This window comes from Leishmania major, chromosome 23, assembly GCF_000002725.2.
Source record: "Leishmania major strain Friedlin complete genome, chromosome 23".
NCBI lineage: Eukaryota > Euglenozoa > Kinetoplastea > Trypanosomatida > Trypanosomatidae > Leishmania > Leishmania major.
The window spans coordinates 266,384-287,870 of NC_007264.2; the positions used below are offsets into that span (position 1 = coordinate 266,384).

Consider the following 21,487-nt stretch of genomic DNA (forward strand, 5'->3'; position numbering starts at 1 on the left):
GAGGGGGAGAGGGGACAGCAGAGAGAAAGTGCGCGCGCGTGGTGAGGGGTAACGAATGAAGAGGAGGGTGGGGAGGGAGGTGCATCCGCACAGGCGTAGAGGCAGGGGCGAGAAGGGGATAGGATGAGCTACCGATGCGTTGCAGCAGGCGACCGGTCGCCATAGGGGCAGCGGAGGGGAGGGGAAGCATGGTTGAGAGAAGGGCAATGCCGAAGACAAGGCTAGAGGGGAGGGTGCCGTATCTTTTCTCCCTCTGCGGGACACCTACACTCATGCGCCGGACACAAGCGGACCAGCCACACTGCCCCCTTCCCCTCCCTCTTTCTCGATCACCACCGGTCGTCGACTATCAAAACTGCCTCCGTGTCTTGGCTCGTGTTCTGCTGCTGCCGGCACAATCACCACCACCCTAGCGGACACGCATGCCGCATGGCGCTTGTCTTTCCTCTCTCTCCGTTGCAGCCCAGAGAGCACAGAGAGCTGACCAGACCACAGCTTGCACTTCCACATAAACACAGACGTTTGCGTACGCCTTCGATTGCCTGTGCCTAGGCGGCGTCGCGTGAGGTATTCGCGCTGCCAGCAAGAGGCGCAGGATCTTCTTCCATTGCGGCTTGGCGACTGGGCGAGGCACAAGCACTGCTGTAGACTGAAAAGAAACAAAACGAAGCAGTGAGCCACAGATGGCTGGCCATCTACACCGCAGACAACCACAACGTAAGACACGATTGGCAGCGGCGCGTGGAATGATGATGGGCAATGAAGGACACACGAGAGACACCGACCGGCACAGAGGGAGAGGGGGAGAAGAAGAGAAACACATATCTGGCACCAAAAAAAAGTGCAGGAGACGAGTCAGGGTGTGTGTCCTTCTCTGCCTCCTCCGCTCGCATGTTTTTCTCTTCTCCTCCCCGACTTTTTCTCACTCTCCCCTGCTCCATCGCCCCTTCAGCGTCATGTCTGCCTGCTACTCCGCGGCTAAGAGTCCGGTGCACCGCCCCACTGCGTCATACACATCCAAGACGTTCCCGGAGTGTATGGTGCCACCACTGAAAGTAGAGAGCAGCTGCAGCACGATGCGCGAACGCCGTGCCTGCTGATCGACGTAGCGCAGAAACAAGTGCAGTTTGGGGTACACATTCATGTACAGGTCGTTCAGTACGCACCGCCGCCGTACCACACGCGTTGGACACAGCTGCAGCTGCCGACGCAAGTAGTACAGATGATCCTCGACAGCGGCGATGGCGTCCGGCAGCTCCGTCATGAGATGAGTGTAGTGGACTAGAAACAGGAGTACATCCTCCCGCTGCAGCTCCTTGACCCCCCACTGACGACGCTTCAGCTGCGCCTGCCGCCTATCCACCAGATTCGCAACAGGGACGAATGGGTTGCGCTCCTTTTCTATCCGCGCACTGGTATCTACGAAGCGCGGCGCCGTTCCGAAGATAGCGCTCGGGGGTGTCATGACCGCAGAGGCGCCCGGCCCTAGCGGCAGAGGCGGCGATGTCGAGCGCGAGCGCGACCGGGGAATTTCTCCTGGCGAGCTATGGAGTAGTGGATCGCCACCGCGCTGCCGTTCCTTTGCCGCACGAATCACATGGGGACTGATCTGAGCAGATGCCCTGCTTTGGGTGGATGCCTGGGTATAGTGCTGGGCGAGGTGCAGCACCACTCGCATGCTGTCTTGCACAAAAAGACCATCGAGGTTCTCTGCTTGCTGCACCACACGGAAGCGAAACACCGTCGTACTTTGCCGCGTTGGAAGCAGTGTGGCCTCTCGAATGGTGCGGGGCGCTCGGGTAAGGATGAGTGGCGCTGACGCATCGAGCACAGATGCGCCACTTCCGTCTCCGTCCATATCCTCCGCCATCCCGCTCCCCGCCAAGTGAGCTGTGGCTGCGGCGGCACGCAAAGACGATGCTGACGTAAGTACGCGTATGGGCGAGGCCCCAAACGAGCCCCCGGTAGAAACCCCTGCATGTGGGTGAAAGGCTGAGGTCGGCGAAGTTGCTGGCTGCTGCTGCTGCTGCGACGCTGCCGCACGACCTCGAGTTACTGAGCTACGCGCCGAAGAAAATGGCCGGACGGCAGTGGAAGCGGCTTCGCCCGCCACAGCCGCCGTCAACTCCCACACACTCTCCAGCACGAGCTGCCGCCACGCTGCACCGGTTGAGATGCAAACCGCTAGTCTTCCACGACCACCGCGACGGCGCATGAGACTCGATGTGGAAGGGCCTGATGAGCAGGCCCCCCGAGACGTCTCGTCTGTCTCGCACGTGCGCACCGTCGCGCCGGCCAGCCGCATTTCCTCGCTGAGTTCTGCCGCCTCTTCCACTAACTCCACCTCCATGGCTGGGAACGCGTTCCAGTATCCCGGGTGCGTCCGCTCGAGGATGATGTGCGCATGCGCCCGCAGCTGACGCAGTGTCGCATGCGAGAGCCGGCCTCGCACCACCTGGGCTTCCAGACGCGCACGAGTGTCGATGCTGCCCAACGCATAGGAGAGTGCGAACACGTGCAGCGCCTCTAAAGCGGTCAGTCGTGTAGGTAGCGCAGCGGAGGACGACGAGGAGGTAGAAGCCGCCCCGCGCAGTATCAGCTCGATTAAAGTAGCCAGCAGACTGCTGTCGCGCAACAGCAGCGCCGCGACGCGTGATGGGTCGGACAAGAGCAGCCACCGCCAGCACAAGATGGCGGAGACGCCGAAGACGTGCATCTGCGCCCCACGCCAGCGCAGCATCTCCATCAACGATGCCACGAAAACGGGCACGGGAGCCGAGGAAGAAAGTGTCGTCGATTTTGGCGGTGAAACCGTCGACGACATCATCGTGAGGAGCGAGGCGTCATCGAGGAGGCCGCTGGCAAGCTCGGCAGAGGCCTGCGGTTGAGTTTCCAAGAGTGCCGCCACCCATAGCGCGCCTGCTTCTCGTATTTCGGCTACCGGCACGGTCAGCACCTGCACAAGAAAGGCCGGTACGCTGGCATTCTCGCTGAGAAACAGTCTCACCCCAGCCGGGCAGCCGCGTGTGAGCCGGCCGAGCACCTTGAGCGCGCTCCACAGCAACATTGAAGCGTCTTCCTCAGTGACTGCTCTGGATCCTTCGCAGACAGCGCCGGAGGTGAAGAGATTGGTGCGCACCAGGCGCTGCGCCAGTGCGCACACAGCGCGAGGAGCGTCGAAGCTGCACAGTACCAGGGACGCTTCATTGTGCCGCGTGGACTCGGCGTTCAGAAGCGTCAGGAGCAAAGAGACAACGTCCTCGCAGTGATGGTGGTAGACCGCATAGATGGCTTCAGAACTGCCGGCAGAGAGTCCGCCGGCGAGACCCGCCACGTTTCCAGCTGACAGTGGTGGTGGCAGCGGCAGTCGGTGAAGACCATCTACGCACGCCTTTAACAGAGCGGCACTGGAAAGCAGCGCATCGGCCACGGGTCCACACATTTCTGCAGCGTCGCGGAGAAGCTGCAGTGTAGCGTGCACCATGCGCCCGCGCAGAGCCGTCTGCTTTTCAAGCGATGTGCCCGCACCCTTGCTGAGGCGCGAGGTGGTGCTCACATGTGACAGCGATGCCGGTGGTGCTTTGGACACCCCCAGGTGCGCCCGTGGCGCTCGCAATGCTCCACCCTCCGCTTGCGCGTCGCCCTGGCCTCGTGAGAGCAGGCTGCGATGACCACTGCGGCCGAGAGAAACTTCAGCAAGAGAAGAGTCAAGCGCCGAGGATGTACGACGATGTTCGTCAGCCTTCGTGGAGCCGCCGTTGAGCATCCCTGTGGCAGCTTGAAATCCTTCCAGAGCAATCAATGCAGCCAGACTCAGTGCCTGCAGCGCCTGGTGCTCACCGAGTAGCATATCGTGCACGAACGCCGAAGCCGCCTCCTCTCCGTAAACGCCGGAGAGAGACGAGAGCACCCCGCGCAGCGCCGCTAGTGCAACCGCCTGGGTGCGCAGGGACGGTAGAGGCACCTGTCCCAGAGCTAAGAGGTACGGGACCGTGTGGACGGCGTCCTTCACCGCCATGTCGGCTCGAGCAGCAATGAAGCGAAGCACCCGTAGCATGTCGTCTTCCATCTGGGCAGTGTGTGTGTCACCATGCTCCGGACGCAGCGCAGACGGGCTCAGCATATCTTGCTGTAGTTGGCGCCACTGTGCCTGTAGCGCCAGCGCGAGTGGTGACATCGCCAGCGGTCGCTCGACAGAGAATGCGAAGCCATCCGCTGGGTCATGTCGATGCGTTCCCGTGTGAGGAGAGCAGGAAGAGTTGCGACGAGGTGACGGCGGGGAAGCGATGCCGCTACAGTGCGCACTGTCCCCGCGGGAGCGGCCTCGAAACGAAGGGGAAACTGCTTCCGACGCCGCCCCCGCCGCCGGCAAAGGCGGCGACGCGCACGCATGTGCTCCACGATTCATTTCTGAACGGTGCCCACAGCCACGGAGGCCGTGCTGAGGATACGGATCAGCAGAGGAAGGAATAGCACAGGAGTAAGAAGAGCAGCGCCGCAGTGCGCGGCAGCTTCGCCACGACGATGAATGGAGATTACACTGAGAGGTAGAGGGAGAGGGCGGAAGACTCCCGAACGCAAGTCCTCGAGCAGCGCAGCCGCGCTCGTTCGCCCGTGCACCTCTTTCTATATCTATGTAAAGTGCTTGTTCCTTTTCCCTGCCGTGATGCTTGTGGTGGCTGATGACGCACATGCAAGCGCAAGACCACGTGAACAGTGTCTTCGAGCAGCAGCCGCAGAAGAAAAACGATAGGGAGAGGGGTGGATAGCCGCTGGCTATAGCACAGTTCCCGCGCTGGCTACGCAGAGACAGCAGCGGTGTGTGCTGGTGCGTGCGTGTGCACAGGTCGAGGTTACAGGGAAAGCATAACGATAAGGGCGAGAGCGCATGTGAGTACCAGGGGTGTGAACGAGAAACTGGACAGAGAAGGGGGCAGATCAAACTTCTGGGCGTGGGGGATGGCTCTAGCACCGACACATGTGTGCATGTCTCCGGTCTGAGAAGCACAGGGCACGGTGACTGCTGTGCAGGTGGCGGTGTTGGCTGGAGAGGAGAGAGAGTAGGAAAACAGGAAATAAAACGTATCGTGCTTTGGCGCGTCGCGCTTGCCAAGCGTCCGCCTCCATCCATGGTCTCTCCCTGCATGCAAGCGCGTATGCCGAGGAGACCCGCACAGCCCTTTGCTCTGACCCGCACCGGTGCTCATGGCTGCGCGCCTGGAGCCCCATGCGCTTTGAATGGGGCTCCTCACCACTACCACCACCTCCCGTAGTCCTGTTCCGTTCTCCCACTAAGGCGAAAAGCTGGAAGAGCACATGCAGCGGTAGATGGAGCGTCTCGTGTCGGTGCGCACGCTGTCCTTCGGGCGGTGGCGATGGGGTGCCGTTCGTGCAATCGGCAGGAATAAAAAAGCAAACACAAAAGCCCCCCCTCCCTTCCCTCCCAAGCAGCTAGCGTGAGGCACAGCGCACCACCGCATCCACTTGAGTACTTGCCGCTCCTGTCACCACTCCTTTCCATGCCGGCTGCATGCACGCACACTGAAAGAACAAAATGGAAGTGTGCAATCGTTCCAAGAGCGAGCGAGACAGCAAGAGCGCGAGCGCGCACGGCGCGTGTGCCACTCCCCTCATGAGGATCCTAACCCGAGAGCGCATGCCGGCATGTACGTTGAGCCGTCGCATGTGACCCCGCCCCAATCATTCTCCCGTTTCACAGACGCGCGCACACACACACACACACATACAGGCAGAGAGACACGTGCGACGCGACGCAAGCGCATTGCTTGTCCTTGGCTGGCCGAGGACCTCTGAAAGAGCTACGGCACTTTCGGATGCAGAGGAGGAAAGGTGCGAAGCACATGCGGGTGTGACCGAAGTGGACCGAGGGACGGGCAGGGCGGACAGTGCAGAGGAGGAGTGTCGAAGTAAAAGGCACACGTTCAACCAAGATCGTCGAACACGACACTGGAGCGCGTCGAGGGCCCGTCACTGAACTCGAAGAACTTCCCAAGTACACTCACTCACCCGCCCACGCACTCAAACACGCACACACACACACACACAGAGGCCTCACGAAACCTCTTCATACTCGGACAAACGCGAAGACAATGCGTGAGAGACGCGCACAGGGACAGCCATCAAGTACTCTTGCTTTTTGCTCCGCCACCAACGCTACCACCAGAGAGTGCGGCGGGTGGGCCGTGGCCATAGCCCACCCGCCTGCCGCTTGCTCGATGCGCCTCAGTCGGTGATGGCCCGGAGCTGCTTGTCTGCCAAAGGCTGGTGAGCATCGACAACCGCGCCGCAGCTGTAGAAGGCTCAGTAGATCCGCTGTGCACATGATCACCACGTTCCGTCGCTGGCACACCATTGTTACCAGATCCCCGTGCCTGGGCGCGATGCCAGCCCCCTGATCCCGCTCCGCCAGAAGCCTCCATGCCCGTTTTTGGACGGCGCAGTCCCCAGGCGGATGCTCGCAACTGCGGCGTAGTGTAGTGCCGCGTCCCGTCCACCTCGACGTCCGACATGAAATCTATGTCGTCCATGCTGTCAGCCCCCGTGGTGGGGGTAGGAGACGGCGCATTAAAGCTGATGCTGTTCAAACGGAGTCCTCCGCCCGCACCGATACTTGCGCAGCCCGAGGCAGCACTGCCGGTTCCACGGCTCCTCAGTCCGCGTGATTGCATCCACGATACAGTGCCAGCCCCAGTGGGGCCGCTCGATGGTGTGGCAACCGCACTGCCAAGGTCACCGCTGACGCGCAGCGAATTATCACTGCCACCACCACCGACGTCGGTCAGGTTACGTTGGAGGTAGAGAAAGCGGCGTGCCATTGGTGCACCGACCGCCGCGCTGTTCCGCATATCACTCTCTGCTAGGAAGCCTCCAGCTGCTGCTGCTGCTGCGGCGGCGGCGGCGCACCTTGTCGTCCGCACATCCTCTCCCCAGTCCAGTGCCGACATCTCCGTCACTTCTTCGCGCCGGCCGTTGCCCGTGCGGCCCTGTAAGCGCTTGGAAGCGCGGCGCCCGTAACGTCCGCCAGCGTGACCCACAGAGTCGTCGTCACCGCGCAGGAGTGCCTCACGGCTGGTTCCGTCATCCTCCCGCCTGCTCCACTGCAGCTGCATCCACAGACGCCGCGCAGGTGCATGGAGAAACACGGCGATCCACAAAGCCAGAGACGTGAACAGGTAAAGCAAGCCTCCGCGCAAGCATGTGTTCGCTTTCGCCTCCCTATCCCAGCCGTTCTTGGCGGCGAGCACCTCGAACGTCCAGTTACCGCAACGCAGCATGTGCGACATCATAAAGAGCAGCACCGCAGCAACGGTCGTGAAGGGCGCGCACAGCGACACGCAGCTCGACGCAAGCGACATTACAACCTCTGCTGCGCAACAAAACGAAAAAGAAAGAGAAGATCGACCGTCCCGTCGTACGTCTCCTGTAGTGAAGGGTGGCCGGTGATGCTTGTCCACACACCTTCGCTTTCGCTCGTCGAGGAGAGAGAGGGTGAGGAGGAGGAAGGGTTTGAGAGTCCGTCCGATCAAGTCCGTAGGAGAAGGGCCTTAGCAGCTGTCACAGATGGAAAAAGGGGTGGTGGTGCATTCGTTGCAGCGCAGGGTACTCTCCTAGCGCCATACAACGGAGACGGCGGGGCCGCAACAGTGCACAGATGCACGCAGCCACGCGCGTGTATCTGCCTACAAGAGAAGGAAATAGCAGGCCGATGACCGGAGCGAGAGAAAAGGCAAATCACAGGGTCGTGGTGAGAGGGAGGAGGAGGAGGGCGAAGCTCCGCAAGCAACGCGCGCGTACCCACGGGAGGAGATGCACGGTCGTCTTGAGCGACGCCTGACGGCGTCGGTGTGCGCGTGCTAACGGCTGCCCCGTCCGTGCGGGTGTGCCACTGTACCAGCTGTCTTAGAATGTGAGGGAAGAGAAAGAAGAAGGAGTTCGTGTATGACTGCCTGGTATCACGCGCAGCTCTGCAAATATGCATGGGGTGTGCGTGTGTGTTGGTCCCTTCTGTCTGAGGGGCACGCGCCACTACCGCTACCACTGCCACGAGAATCGCAGGCGGTGTATGACAAGAAAAGTGCACACACAACGTGGAACAAGAGTGCGCTTCGACTCCTCGCGGTTCGTATCTCTCGGATCACCTCCCGGCGGGCGATCAGTGCACCTGTGCGGGTGCGAGTGTGCCTACAGTGAGTCCAACTTCAGGGGCGGCCAGAGCAACGGGGAGAGCGAAAGTAAGGAGGTGAAAATATCCGAAAGGGCGACAGCAAAGAGTGCCACAGCTGTGCGTTCTTGGCAAGGAAGCATCAAGAGAGAGAACGGCTGAAGCAGAGAAGCAAAGACGAGGTACGGCTAGACCCGAAAGCAGCCTTTCCGCAGCCGCTAAACTCTGCGACACCGTCCGTGGCGCGAGCCTCGTCCTTTCCCGAGAACAAATGTGCCGCATCCCTCGAGAGAGAGCGAGACGTGGTTCTGCTGCTGTTTTTTTCATGTGCGGGGGAGGTAGGGGGACTCTCCGCTGGAGCACCAGCATACACTTAAAAATGCGGCTCGTCGCCAATGATGAGTGCCTCTACCTAGCTCTGTGCGCATACTTGCTCCTCCTGCCAGAGGGCGTCTCTCGAGTGCAGTTTTTGTTGTCACATGTTTCGTCCTTCACGAAACAACAAAAACACATTTTCCGTATCTCCGCGCGCCTCTCGGCACTTCTCGCGATCCACATGCGTACACGAAGGCACGCACGAACAAACACACAGCGCTGACACCTGCCTCTCGATGTGTTTTTGGCATGGGGCTTCGCCAGCGCCGACAAAGGTGCCCCAGCCCCACTGGCGATCAAGTGGGGTGACACGCCCAACCCGCCACCGATAAGCAGCGAACGCCACGCCGCCTTTTGGCGGCCCAAAGAGGGCCTCTGAGGAGCGCACCGCGTGGCATATAAGCTGTGAGCCCCGCGCTTCGGGAGAACGACCCGCCTCCGTGCGGCACAGAACGGGTTCGTCAGGAATACCGTTCTGCAAATGGTAGATCTTGACGCGGTGCGCCACGGCGCAACACAAGGAGGCGTCGCGTAACAGGCGGTGATGTTGACCCCCCAAAGGGATCCAGCGCGGAATGGCCGAGTCGCAGCGAAAAAAAGAGAAACGAGGCGCCACCTGTCTTCCGAGATGTGTTGTTCCCTATGGCGAGTGGGCCGCCAGGGATGCTCTGGATCGCGCTCCTTCTGGCCTGGAAGACGGCGTCGTGATGATATGATCTTTCGAGGATGACGGAGCGGACTAATGTTTCTTGGGGAGGACAACACAGTCATTCTTCGCTTCGGTGCGGTGGCAAATATCAGTTGCACACGCCCTCTCCTGCTGAGCCTCTAGTCGTCGTGGCGGGCGGCCTGACACCCGCCACTGCAGAGTACTTGCGACGCAGGTGCGGCGGGAGAGAAACCCTGCGCTTCAACCTTGCGACCGCGGAAGTTCGCGAGTTGTCACGGCCGCCGGGCTCCCGGTGACAGAGTAATCAAACGCCTGGCGCTGACGCACGTCACGGCACAGATGATGGGAGCGGGCCTCCCTTTACACCGCGCTGTGGTGCTGGCACGCCACTGTTGGTTGACCAAGACTTGCAAAAAACGACCAAAGCTGGTTCACGCCGCTCTTCCACGTGCATGCCCTTATGAAAATGCATGCACGTGTGCACATCACCCTTGAGTACCACGCTCTCTCTCTCTCTCTCCCGCAGTGCACTTCTTACACGATGCAGGGCAGAAAAAGGTGGTAGCCAGACGGCGAGGATGTTCGGATACGCGCGCGCGTAAAACTCCTCAGAGCCAGAGAACACGAACAGCAGTGGAGCAGATTGAGAAATCGGCGGCTCAAGAATGGCATTCCTCATCACGCGAACGGCGCAAGGGAGCGCTAGCCAACTGTGCCTTGACTGATGCGTGAAAAGCGAAACTCCGGATCTGTGCGACTCCCTATCACGGGGGGTACGTGGCTGAGACGGCCGCCTCCCACCTCCGAAAGCCCCGGCACCATGACTCAAACGACACAGCGCCCCTGCACCCAAACGGACGGAAAAGGGAGAGACTCAGGCTTGGAAAGAGGGAAGTCGAGCACATCGCACAGCAGCGCTTATGTGCGCGCTCCTGCAGAGACCCTCTCTGCAAGAACGTCTCTCTCTCCCCCCCCCCTCTCAGCCCTTTCCCAATCATCAGAGACACAGCCGAAAGGCTCAGGCGATACGGAAAAAGGACGGTGAGAAAGTACACGGGCGAGCGGCGCACAGGTAACCGCTGCGTGTGCTTCAGTCGGCCTGCATGTGTTTTCGTCCTTCGCCAACCTCTCCTACGGTAGCAAGTACTCCACTTCCTGCGCGCTGGTCGCAGCCGACGTAGTGGCACTTACTAGCAAGGGCTGGCGGCCCTGCGCTTCCCCACGAGCAAATCTTGCATAGGCCTGCCCAGCAGACGACAGCGGTTTCGCAGAGCTGATGTTTACTGCGGCACCCACAGGGGCCCCTACCATCGCCGAAGATGAAAGGCATGAGAGCACAAAACCCGTGCGGCCTGCTTCGGCTCTCGCGGAACCAGCTGAGCTCGTCTTTCTTCGAGAGTCGTCCGCTGCCACGAGATCACCTGTCATTATGACGCTCGGAGGCGATGCCGCCTCCGTGGAAGGAAGCGCGAACGCCGAAAGAGCTGAAGGCTGCGGAGATTTCGCGACGGCCGTCCTGACTGCTGCGACCGGTGTCGTCGTCATCAGAATGGCGTCCGTGGCGTGGTACACGCCGTCCGTCTCCGACGCCGTGTGCCGTGTACGCATCAGCTCGCGCAAGCTGGGTAGACGACGCTGCCGCCACCATTTGGAGGTAGAGGTTGGCAGTTTCTTTAGCTGGATAAGAAACGAGTCGATGACCACCAGCACCCAGAGCACGATGGAGATGAAAAGGTACATGAAGCCGCCGTTGCGGCAGCAGCGCGATTTTGCTTCCGCGTCCCAGCTATGCTTCGCAGCTAGAACCGCGAAAGTCCAGTTGCCGTTGCGGAGCATGGCAGAGAGCATGAAGAGAAGGATGGAGACGATGAGCGTGAAGGGGGCGCACGCGTACAAGCATCCGGTGCCGGTGCCCATACTTGCGCAAGCTGCTTTACGCGGGAGCGGTGGTAGACCTGAGTTTGCTTATTAAGGGGGAGTGTGGGCTTGCAAAGGGGAAAGGGGTGGTGAGGGCACCAACTGAAGAGTCCCGCCGCAACGGTACCGGTACAACGCAAGAAAATTCTCAAGCGAGATACACGCTGTGGTAAAGCACCAAACGAACAACAAACGAAAGATCAAACAGAAAAAAAAAACAAAACATAAAAACGGACACGCACGCACGCATAGACGAGGAGGCAGGCGAGTCTCTACAAAGAGAGAGGGCTTCGTGTTCGCGTAGATGCCCTCCGTCCTTCCCACCGTGTGTGTGTGTGTGTGTGTGTGTGTGTGTGTATGGTAAGCAGGGAAGGCAGGAGATGGACAACAGAAGCAGGAAAGGGCTTCCTCCCTCCTCCCCACAAGACAACAACAACAACACACACACTCACACGCACAAACTTTTGCTACATAATAACAGCAACAAACACGACAGCAGCAACTTGCACAAGATACCTATATATGACGAAGCGCTGCTTTGGGAGAGAAAGCGGTGCATGCAATCGGGAGATGGGGTGGGGGCTCGATACGTCCCTCGTGTCAGCAGCCGCACGAGCTCGCAGGAAAGAAGCCCGCCGTAGAGCACCGTAACGGAGAGCGCAAGAGAACGAAATTTTGAGAAGAGATGCACACGCGACAGCGGAGGGGAGCTACAACAACGAGAAAGGGGATCGGCTCGCCTTCGCAGATGCGCACGTGTACGTGTAAATGATGAAGGAAGAGCGGCAGAGGCGCCGTTGCAGGTGTTTGGCATATGGCGACGCCAACATGAGCAAGAGAGAGGGAAGCGTAAGGGTGAAGGGGGAGGGGCAGAGAAGTGTGAAATGTGGAGTGTGTGTGTGTGTGTGTCGTGCGACAAGGGGGAGGGCCGAGACGACGCGTGGGACGATCGGCGGTGCACCGTGAGGACGACGAGTAGGAGAGGGCAGCATACGAGATGGGAGTTGGGGTGATGAAGAAGACGCGGACCTATACAGTCTGTGATGGGGATGTCTGGCAAACACTCCCCCCAACCCACCCACCCTGATGGCAAGATATCCATGGATACAGCGAGCAACAGCCTTAGTCTTTTTTTAGAAAGTCGGCTCTGTCACTTGTCGATTAGCCCATGATTGCACATGCTTCGCAGCAACCCCGGTGTCACGCGACGGGGTAGAGAGGGAGACGGTGAAGGAATGAAAACGTGCGGCGCATTGCTGGCGCTGCCTGCTAGCTGCGCACCGTTTCCAGCATTCCGCCACGACTTCGCTACGCTCGCGGGTTGCATTGATCCCTTAAGCAGACGTTGTGGCTAGTTCTGCACTTTGCCCCAGTAGGGGTGACGTGAGAAACATCGCCGGGACACTGGCCGTGACACACTCATGCGCCGTCGCAAGTGTGCGTACACATAAGTGCGCGTGTGTGTGTATGAGGGGGAGCCTCTGCTGTTGCGCAGTCCGTGTAGACAGTGTCATCCGCTCAAAACCACCAGGGGGAGGAGGGGGGGGGCGAAGTGAGTTGTCAGTGTGCCTGCTTGGGAACAAAACCAGGAACTGAGAAGCTGCATGGCGACGCACCTTGACAGCAACACAATGCCGAGGAAGACGCAAAACAGCACCGCAGGCAAAGACATACGAGGGCCCTCACCGCAAATGAAGCAGTGCGGACACATACCGTACACGATGGAGCACGGAAAGAGAGGGTGCCAGCGTATGGGCGCAGGTGTGGAGTATCCTAGGAACCGTGGGCAACGACCACGTACACGATGAAACGCCTTCCAGCGAGGATCCCCGCACAGAAATAGGTATACACATGCTTGTCAGTGCACATTGTGACCAGTTGCTCCCCTCCCCGCGAAGCCGACAGGGACGAACGTCGATGCACTCATAATGCTGTCGCGTCTTCGTTGTCGCACGAGGTGAAAGGGGAGGAAGGGACAGGAAAAAAGGGACGAAGAATAACACCAACCACAGACCGACAGAGAACTATATATATATATATATCCAAGATGTGGAAGGGAGAGAGGCGGCAGGGGCGCTTCTGCAAGCTACTGTGGCGGGCGATGAGGTTTAGAGGGTGACAGGGATTCACCACCTTTTTCCGGAGATTTGATTGCTTGCACCAAGGCATAAACAAAAAGATGGATGTGAAGGAATAAAGTTCCAGTCCCATTTACGTATACCCGCACGGACCCGCGCGCACAACCCCGATCCGCCTTCGTCCCGGCATCGTTGTCCTAATTCGCGCGAACGTACATGTTCGCGCCTCACCTTGTCTGATCTTCCGTCGACGTCTGTTGCCAAGCTTAGTGGCACGCTCTCATCCCGCACGGTTGTGATGTGGTCACACATACACACACACACACACACACACGCCAGTAGATGCAACAAGAAAAAGGAAGTCGAACAGACGAAAGATATGCGTCGGGTCATTCACGCACTGGAAGCGGCCATAACACAACCAACCAGCAGGACCAGCTCCCCCTCCATCGACATCCGCGAGATAAGCCTACAAGTACACCAGCATCGAAGACAAGGATGGAGTCAAGGGGAAGGGAGGGAGAGAGGGAGGGGAGGAGCCGCAACGCAGACGAATACAGAGAGAGAGAGAGAGAGCTGTCTAAGACACGACAGGGCGGTAGTGCACATCAAGCGTGGGCGACGAGGGGCGGGAGAGACGGACGGAGAATAGATACACGAGAGAAACGGGCTTACATAGGGAAGACGGGAAGGGGGACGGGGTAGGAGGGGCACAGCAGGATGAGGGAGGGAGGTGTAAATCGACGCACACAAGCACACAGACACAAAGGCAAAGCAGGAGAGACAGCGGGAACGCAAGATAAGCAAGGCACACGCGCGTACGCAAACGTTTACACCGATGGTGCCCGAAACCGACTGCAACCCCCTACCGGATCTTTCTCCACGCATCGCTTCGATCGCTCCCTCATCGCCTCACCATGCTTGCAAAATCTTGTAAGTCACTTTACCGGGGACTGGGGATGGCTCGGAGGGGGAGCGCTGCCCTTCGTCATCGTGCCGGGAAGCGTACTTTTGAACGACGTCCCGCTACTGACGACCGCGCTGGGCCTCCTGCTAACGTAGTTGCCGCCTCCGCTGCTGGGGTCAGTCGCCTGAGTGCCGGGGCTTGCCCGAGCGCTGTTACGCAGCCAGATTGCTGGGATACAAAGGGGTGTGGATGCGTCAACGGAAGCGGAGTAACGAATGGCGCCAGCACCGGAAACGCCGCTGACTGCAGCTGCGGGGTGTTCGGACACTGCACTTGTTGATGCGCTGCCGCTACCGATGTGGATGGCACCTGCGCGTTTAAGGTCATGACGTTACCGCTGCGGACGTCGGAATTCAGCAGCCGCTAACGCGGTGGTTGCGGTTGAGGGCGCGGTGGGCCCTTCTCCGGGCCTCGCCCACTTGGACTCAGAGCAGCGTGCGCTCGTCGTCTCTGCGTGCAGACGTCGTAGATGGTTGCTCGGCTCAGCTGCAGGGTTGGCGCCTTCGTCGAAGATTCAGGTGATTGGGATGGAACCTCGTCGACCGCGGTGCTGCCGTGTCGCTCCATGGCAAGGTCGATCTCTATCTCCTTGCGCAATACTCGCAAAGGAACCGGAAAACTCGCACTAGCAGCAGCAGCGGTAGCACTGTTCCTGATGGGTCTTCGTGGGTTGATCTGCTGCGGCGATTGCACGGTGGAAGCGGTGCCGCGCTGCTCGGGCATGTCGAGGAGGGAGTGGTGCGCTGTGCCGCGAGGGGTGCATACACACCACGACTGCGCAGAAGTGCTGCCGTTCCCGGCTCGCATTGCCAGTACCGGCAGAAATTCGGAGCGCCGCGGAGACGCTGATGGCGCCGATGGCTTCGGCGAAGGAGCAGGCTGTGAGGTGATATTTTTTGCTGCGGTAGTACCAGTTCCCGCTTCGGCAGCCGGGACGTATAGCCTGTAGGACGTGCTGCTTCGCTTTGGGGAGGTGGCCCCATCGCCGGCCTTGAGCGCTGCATGGCTCACGAAGGAAGCTGGCCCTGCATCTGCAGACGCCGCAGGGAATGCACGAAGATCCACAACAGCGAGTGGGGGGGGCACAAAACAGCCAGTGCAGCGCTCCTTTAGGGAGATGAGTCGAGCGAGTGCCGGCCCGAGTGCGAGCCCACGGTGGCTGATACCTGTGAGCTCCACCGGGTCCAGCAATGCGCAGGCACAGGTATCGTCGATGCTCAGCTCAGTCGAAATGGGCGGTGCGCGCCCATGCGGTATTGCTGTTGCCGCAGCGCTGCCAGCGTTCGCGGAAGAGCGAGACAGTGGTGTCTGAGCGACGCTGCCAAGGGGAGCTAGTGAGACAATATCGAGCCAACAGCGTGGCGCCGCAGTGGTAGGAGTGCAGTCCGTGCTGCACGAAGTTGTCGACGCCTTGGCTTGCGCGCGAGAGCTCGGCAGTGCAAGAGGAAACTGCCGCGAGCGCAGGACGATGCCGTGCACCACAGCACACACCTCCTCGTTTACCGCTGCAGCAGTCGCTGGTGGGCCTCCGCGAGTTCGCGAAGCGAGAGGCAGCCCTACGTTGTCGCTAGAAGCCATGGCAGCTGGGGGACCTTTCGCATAAGCGAAGCATGAGTTTTCGAACACGGTCACCGAGGCGCTCTTGGACATCGCCATCACCGCCTGGTCGGCGGGCTGCCGCTGCGCTTGCTCTGCCTCCTCGAGAAGGCGCTTCAGGCACCGTACCACTCCGGCGTAGACTGTCGGCGACGACGACGCAGCACCGCTCTCGCAGCTGTTGTTCGGCCCCCACAGACTGGGATCAAGGGCCTTGATGGCAGCCTGCATCGCGCGACCGCCAGCCGCACCGGCAGGACCCGGTGCCGATAGCTCCTGCACCACTGCCTCTCCGTTCTCGTGTCCCTTTCCCGTGGCACCGCCGGTGCGGACGACGTACAGGCGAAAGGTGAGGAGCGCGGTTCTGGGGACAGAACGCACCTTCGCACGCACGAACGCAACCAGCGCCTCACGCACCACGTCCAGGCGTGTCAGAGGAGGCACATACGCAGAAGCAGCAGCGCCTCCCGATGACGCGAGCGCTGGGTGTGGTGCTGGCAGCGCCATATCCGTGATGTGCACGGTTGCATCGTCGAGATCCAAAAACACGGCGACGACTTCGCGTCGATTGAACAGATGTTGTCGGAGAGGCATCACACGCGCAGAAATCTGCGGACGAGCTATCCGCACTTGTCAGGACCTCGACGAAACAAAAACCGAAAATCCTTTGGTGGCGGTCGGGAGCGCGTGTGTGTATGTGTGTGTGATACGCTTCAGGTATGGCCGCTCAGGGGGACTACAGAGGGTAGACAAAGTCGCCAACTCACCACGCCATAAATGCGAGCGTGGAGAACGGAGTGCGGACGCACTCGATGTCGTTGCTCTTCCGTTTCCTGTTTGTATGAAAGCCGAAGAGCACGAGCACATCGAGCGGAGGGATAGGGACGGATCCCACACACAGGCAGGCAAGCACACCAGGGACAGACAGTAAACAAAACAGCGAAAAGGGTGTCAGATCTACAGGCATAGTGTATGCCTCAAATGATAGCGGGGCGGTAAGAGCGACGGGCGAGACAAGAGAGTGAGCGTGTGTGTATGTGTGTGTGTGTGTGTGTGTGTGTGTGCGTGTGAAAGAGACGCGATGCAAACGGAGCAGGAATACAAAGCGCGCCACTGGTCACAAGAGCACCGCGCACGCCGAAACAAAAAGAAAACACGCATATACGGAGGGAGATCGCACAAGATGAGGGAGGGCAGGAAGAGAAGCGAGTAGTTGCGTTGCCGCGAGAGGCGGCCGCCAGTCTGCGAATGAAAAGGACTCGCGTCAAGAGAGAACGAGTAAAGAAAAGGGAAGGAATGGGGGGGGGATGTAGACAAGCGTTCGACAAAAAAGGGAGTCAGAAACGTCTCTGAAGAACTATATGGAGAGAGGTGGAGAATGCACGCGGGCCACACGTGCAGTCACGGAAGTGGGTCGGGCGAGGGAGGAGACGAATGAGAAAATATGAAGCAGAAAGAAAAGAAAAGCGGACTTTCTTTGCTCCTTCTTCTTTTCTCTGAGTGGTGTTTCACGTCAGGAGCACTTCGACCCCGTCGCACTGCTCGAGTGTCTGCTTGGCTACGATGGTAGTGAGCCGGGGGCAGCTAGTGTGGATGATTCTGGCAAGTAATGGACCCCCTGAAGTGGAGCAATACCACAGGGACGGCAGGGAAGGAGGGGCGGGAGGGAAGAGGCGAAAAAGAGCTGAGGTAGGACACAAGCGCGTATGATGATGGACTGTCGCGCTCTTTCTCTCTCTCTCTGACTGTATCGTGTACGTAGGGTGGCGTATACGTGTGTGTGTGTGTAAACGCGTGCTAGTCTGCGTATATAAACGCAGACACCTGCGCTTATGGAGGAGTCAGTGGAAGGTACACAATGGCCCCGCCGTCGCGATGGCCCGCGACAGGAGTCCGTCCACGGACGCACGCGCACGGGCTGAAAAGGGGACGTTACAGGAAGTGGTTTTGCTTACCCTTCAACAGAAAAAAAAAGACTTTCCCCCCGCTGTGCCTTCTCCTGCACAGTTGCCAGTGTGCACACACATACGCAGGCACTCGCGTGCCTAAGTTTGCGAAGAAGTCACAACAACACGAAAACAGTAGAAGCAGCAGCAGAAGACATAAGCAATACACGTAGGAAGAGGAGGGGAAAAAGAAATGAAGAATGGTATTGCATGAGGCCAGTCGTGCATGAATCAGAATCACCCGCGATGTGCGCGGCCGCAGCCAAGGCAGCGCACATCAAAGTGGAAGCCGCTTCCCCTGTGTGCGTGCGCTTGCTTCACCTCTCACCCGCCCCCTCTCTACTGTCAAAGGAGAGGCATGCACAGACGTGAAGAAGCGCTCTTCGCAGGTGAAGGCCTCAGTGGTCAAGCGAGGGGGACGAAATGTGGCAGCAGACACTCACCCACATGTACGGCTGTCGCATTGTCAGTTTCACACCGCTCGCAGATGCATGGATGCGCGAGACAGAGAGAAGAGAAGTAGTGAGATGGGCACACCCACATCTGCGCACATGTACGCAGAAGCGCACATGTATACAGACATAGACAGAGCACCACACACTCCCCCGAGAGTATCGTCACTACTCCGACTCGCTCCTAGCCACGCTGCCGTTCATCTCCTCACTTTGCTTGGAGCGCGTCTGTGTGTGTGCGCGCGCACGCCTACCGCACAACGCGAAAAAAGGCCCCGCCTCACATGCGTTAGAAGACGGGCACGCGCACACGAGCCTCAAGAAAAACTCACCTCATTCGATTTAAGACGCCATTATGCGTTTGCCTCACCCCCTCCCCCTCCCCCTCCCCTTCCCCTCCCCCTCCCGCCTCTTTCTTGCGTTTTGCCGCGACTGCGCCAGATAAGGTGGGGGAAGGGGGGAGATCGATGACGCCCGGCAAAAGGAAGCGGCGACGCGCGTCGCATGACTGATGGGGTTCAGAGGGATGTGCGAGAGAGGAGGAGGAGGAGCTGAACGCCCGTCTTCCCTTTCGGTTAAGCGGTTAACACCACACCAACAACACACGAAAACAAGAGAAGGTAGAAACGCAAAGCCTAAAACACAGCGCGCCTTAACCAGAACGCCCCACAGATGCCGAGCGAGAGATCTGGCGGTGAGGGAGAGGGTGGGAAAACAGGGAGAACAGAGAGCGGGCACATGGCATGTCCACAGCCGCCCCATACACATGAGAAAGGCATGCACGCCGGTGGATGCCTGTGTATGTGTCAGTAGAGACTCGATTAAAACGCGCTCCGACGGGGGAGGGGGGAATGCCACGTCCTACCGCTGCACAGGCATGCTCAAGGATACAGGAAGTACGGCAGACGCAAAGAACGAGAGGGAGAAGAGGGAAAGGTACAGGAAACTCCTGTGGCCCCCCCCCCACCCTAAGCCACCGGAGGAGGAGACTCTGGCGCCGTCTTTGAGTCCACCAACAACTTTCCGCCGCTTTCGTAATTTTTTTGCGCACTGTTGTTGGTACGTTCGCTCCCCCAACGTCACCGGAGGAAGCGCTTGAGCGCGGCATTTGTACGTGCCTCGGCCTCTGGCCCGCTGCTGCCACGCCCCTCAGTGCCGCGACCGGCTGTGTCGCTGCCGTGGTATGACTTCTCAAAACGGCGACGCTGCGCTGGAGGCACCTCCAGATCGTAGTCCACGTCTTGTCGAAGCTGTCCGCGAATGTCATTCGCTATCTCGAGCGCCTCCTTACGAGCGAGCTTCTTGTGCTGTTTTGCGGCCCGAGACGCCGCAGCGAGTGCTTCTGTCTCCTCAGCGTCCAGCGCGTTCTCGTCGAACACGCCGTTGCGTGCGTCGCGCGCCATCTGCGCGCGGTTACGCTGTACAATGCGGGAGGCGCGGAGCGTCTGTTTGCTGCGCACCTTATCAGCGCTGTCCTTCTTGTCCCATTTTGCCATCTTGCGCTCCCGCTGCAGCTCCTGCCTCGACTTGACTTCCTTTGTCTTGGGTGCTTCCTTGTAGCCGAGCTCTTCATCCACTTCTTCGTCCCGGCCCACCAAGAGACCAGTCGGCGCCGCCTCTCCCAGCGACTTGCTGGCGCGCCGCATTTTCTTCTCCCGAATCGCCCGTGCCTTGCGGTTTAGTCGCAGATTTTCGTTGTATTCGGCCAGCCGCTTCTCGTTGACGCCGGGGACCTGGATATCCATCGAGATGGTGTCGGGCGGAAGCTTGTCGAGCAGGTTCGTCACCACTCGCTCCTTGCGGTGCCGCTCCGTCTCGTGCGGGTTGGCGTAGTAGAAGTCGGGGTTCGCCTCCCCAGAGCCCGGGATTAGCAGCGACGTAAAGCCGCGCGAGTGGCCGATGCCGATCACATCCTCAAAGGGGCAGAACCGCACCTGCTCGGCAATATTGCCGTAGCCGAGGCCAAACTTCATGTAGGGCGAGCTCGGCTTGGCGGCGGTGAACATATCCTTCCAGATGTGCACGTTGGTGCCACCGCCGAGCGCCACGAGGCCGCTGCTGGAGATATCGAGTGTGTGAAAGCTATAGGTGACGGCGTACTCCTCCAACGTGCGGAGCGTGCGGCAATCCCACACCTTCATCGCGTGGTCGCCGCCGAGGGTCAAAAAGAAGCGGCCATTCGGGTGGAAGCAGATATCCTCGATGACGCCCTTGTGGCCTTTCAGCTGCAGCAGCGGGTCCACCACCGTTGGTGACCAAAACTTCACAACGCCACGCAGGTCGCATGTGGCGGCGACGCCATTGCTAGGGTTCACGGCGAGACAGCTCGTCGGGTCGCGCATGACGGCGGGGACTTTGGTGCCCACCTCCTGCCCAGTGCTAATGTCCAGATACTGCATGGTGCTATAGGTAGACGAGGTGGCGGCGAGCAGCATGTGCTTCGGCAGGTACCCGAGGCGGTCCATGTGCGCCATCTTTGAGAGGAGGTGCATCTCCGTTCCCTCTTTCGTGTACATGTAGACAAACTTCTTCTGCGCGACTGCCGTCATACTGTGGTCGACCAGGAAGATGGCGTCGCTGATGCGGTCCTTTAGCTGTGTCTCGCCCTCAAGCTGAAATGATTTCCAGCGAATATTGGCCATGTGGCCGCGCAGGCCCGCGAGCAGCAGGTGCGTGCCGTTTATCGAAAAGTCAATCTTGTAGGGCCCCAGCTTATCCAGTACGAGGCTGTAACGCTTCTGCTGGGTCTGCAGATCCACGCCACTGGCAATGTCGCGCTGCGAGATGCGGTCGGCCACCTCGTGATCGTCCAGCAAAAGCCCGGTGTTGTCTTCCTCCATTTGATAGTACATGTCCACCTTGGCGAGTCTCTTGGGGGCTCGTCGGTTCAGCTCCTCCCGTCGGCGCGTCCCGCGGTTGCGCAGGGCGGCTGTGTCGGTCACCCACCGGCCCTGTATAAACTTTTTCTCATGCTGGCCCGTCTCCTGCTTCAGCTCCTCCGTGCGCTTGTCGATGAGCTCCTGCACTTCCTTGGAGGGCTTCCGCTGTGCCCCAACCGGTCGCGGTGCGGCCGTGGCCACCGGCGGTGAAGACCGGGATGTCAATGATGTGGTGGGCGGCATGACTTGCAATTCCTATGCGTTTGGTGTGGGCGTGTGGGGTCCACGGAGCACGTGCAAAACGAACACGCCGAACAAATTCGTCACAGTATTCGAGACAAAAGTGAAAGGAAGCGATGGATGGAACCAAAACGAGACGTGGGGAGGGGGAGGCAGGGAGGGGGGAGGGGCGACGCGCCACAAGG

At 59.6% G+C, this 21,487-nt stretch overlaps 5 protein-coding genes across 5 annotated transcripts; all 5 read right to left on the reverse strand.

Annotated features, from left to right (window-relative positions):
* Positions 1 to 967: 967 nt before the first annotated feature.
* LMJF_23_0580 (conserved hypothetical protein) lies at positions 968 to 4,693 on the reverse strand (the record flags this gene model as incomplete). The annotated part of the gene is made up of 1 exon (XM_001683341.1): positions 968 to 4,693. One exon carries the CDS (start codon positions 4,691 to 4,693, stop codon positions 968 to 970), a length of 3,726 nt encoding a protein of 1,241 aa, XP_001683393.1.
* A 1,447-nt stretch (positions 4,694 to 6,140) lies between these two features.
* Positions 6,141 to 7,376, reverse strand: LMJF_23_0590 (conserved hypothetical protein; the record flags this gene model as incomplete). The annotated part of the gene is made up of 1 exon (XM_001683342.1): positions 6,141 to 7,376. The coding sequence occupies one exon, from the start codon at positions 7,374 to 7,376 to the stop codon at positions 6,141 to 6,143; it is 1,236 nt and encodes a 411-aa protein (XP_001683394.1).
* Positions 7,377 to 10,358: 2,982 nt separating this feature from the next.
* Positions 10,359 to 11,144, reverse strand: LMJF_23_0600 (conserved hypothetical protein; the record flags this gene model as incomplete). The annotated part of the gene is made up of 1 exon (XM_001683343.1): positions 10,359 to 11,144. The coding sequence occupies one exon, from the start codon at positions 11,142 to 11,144 to the stop codon at positions 10,359 to 10,361; it is 786 nt and encodes a 261-aa protein (XP_001683395.1).
* Positions 11,145 to 14,552: 3,408 nt separating this feature from the next.
* On the reverse strand, positions 14,553 to 16,379 carry LMJF_23_0610 (conserved hypothetical protein; the record flags this gene model as incomplete). The annotated part of the gene is made up of 1 exon (XM_001683344.1): positions 14,553 to 16,379. The coding sequence occupies one exon, from the start codon at positions 16,377 to 16,379 to the stop codon at positions 14,553 to 14,555; it is 1,827 nt and encodes a 608-aa protein (XP_001683396.1).
* Positions 16,380 to 19,262: 2,883 nt separating this feature from the next.
* LMJF_23_0620 (conserved hypothetical protein) lies at positions 19,263 to 21,305 on the reverse strand (the record flags this gene model as incomplete). The annotated part of the gene is made up of 1 exon (XM_001683345.1): positions 19,263 to 21,305. The coding sequence occupies one exon, from the start codon at positions 21,303 to 21,305 to the stop codon at positions 19,263 to 19,265; it is 2,043 nt and encodes a 680-aa protein (XP_001683397.1).
* Between the last annotated feature and the right edge of the window lie 182 nt (positions 21,306 to 21,487).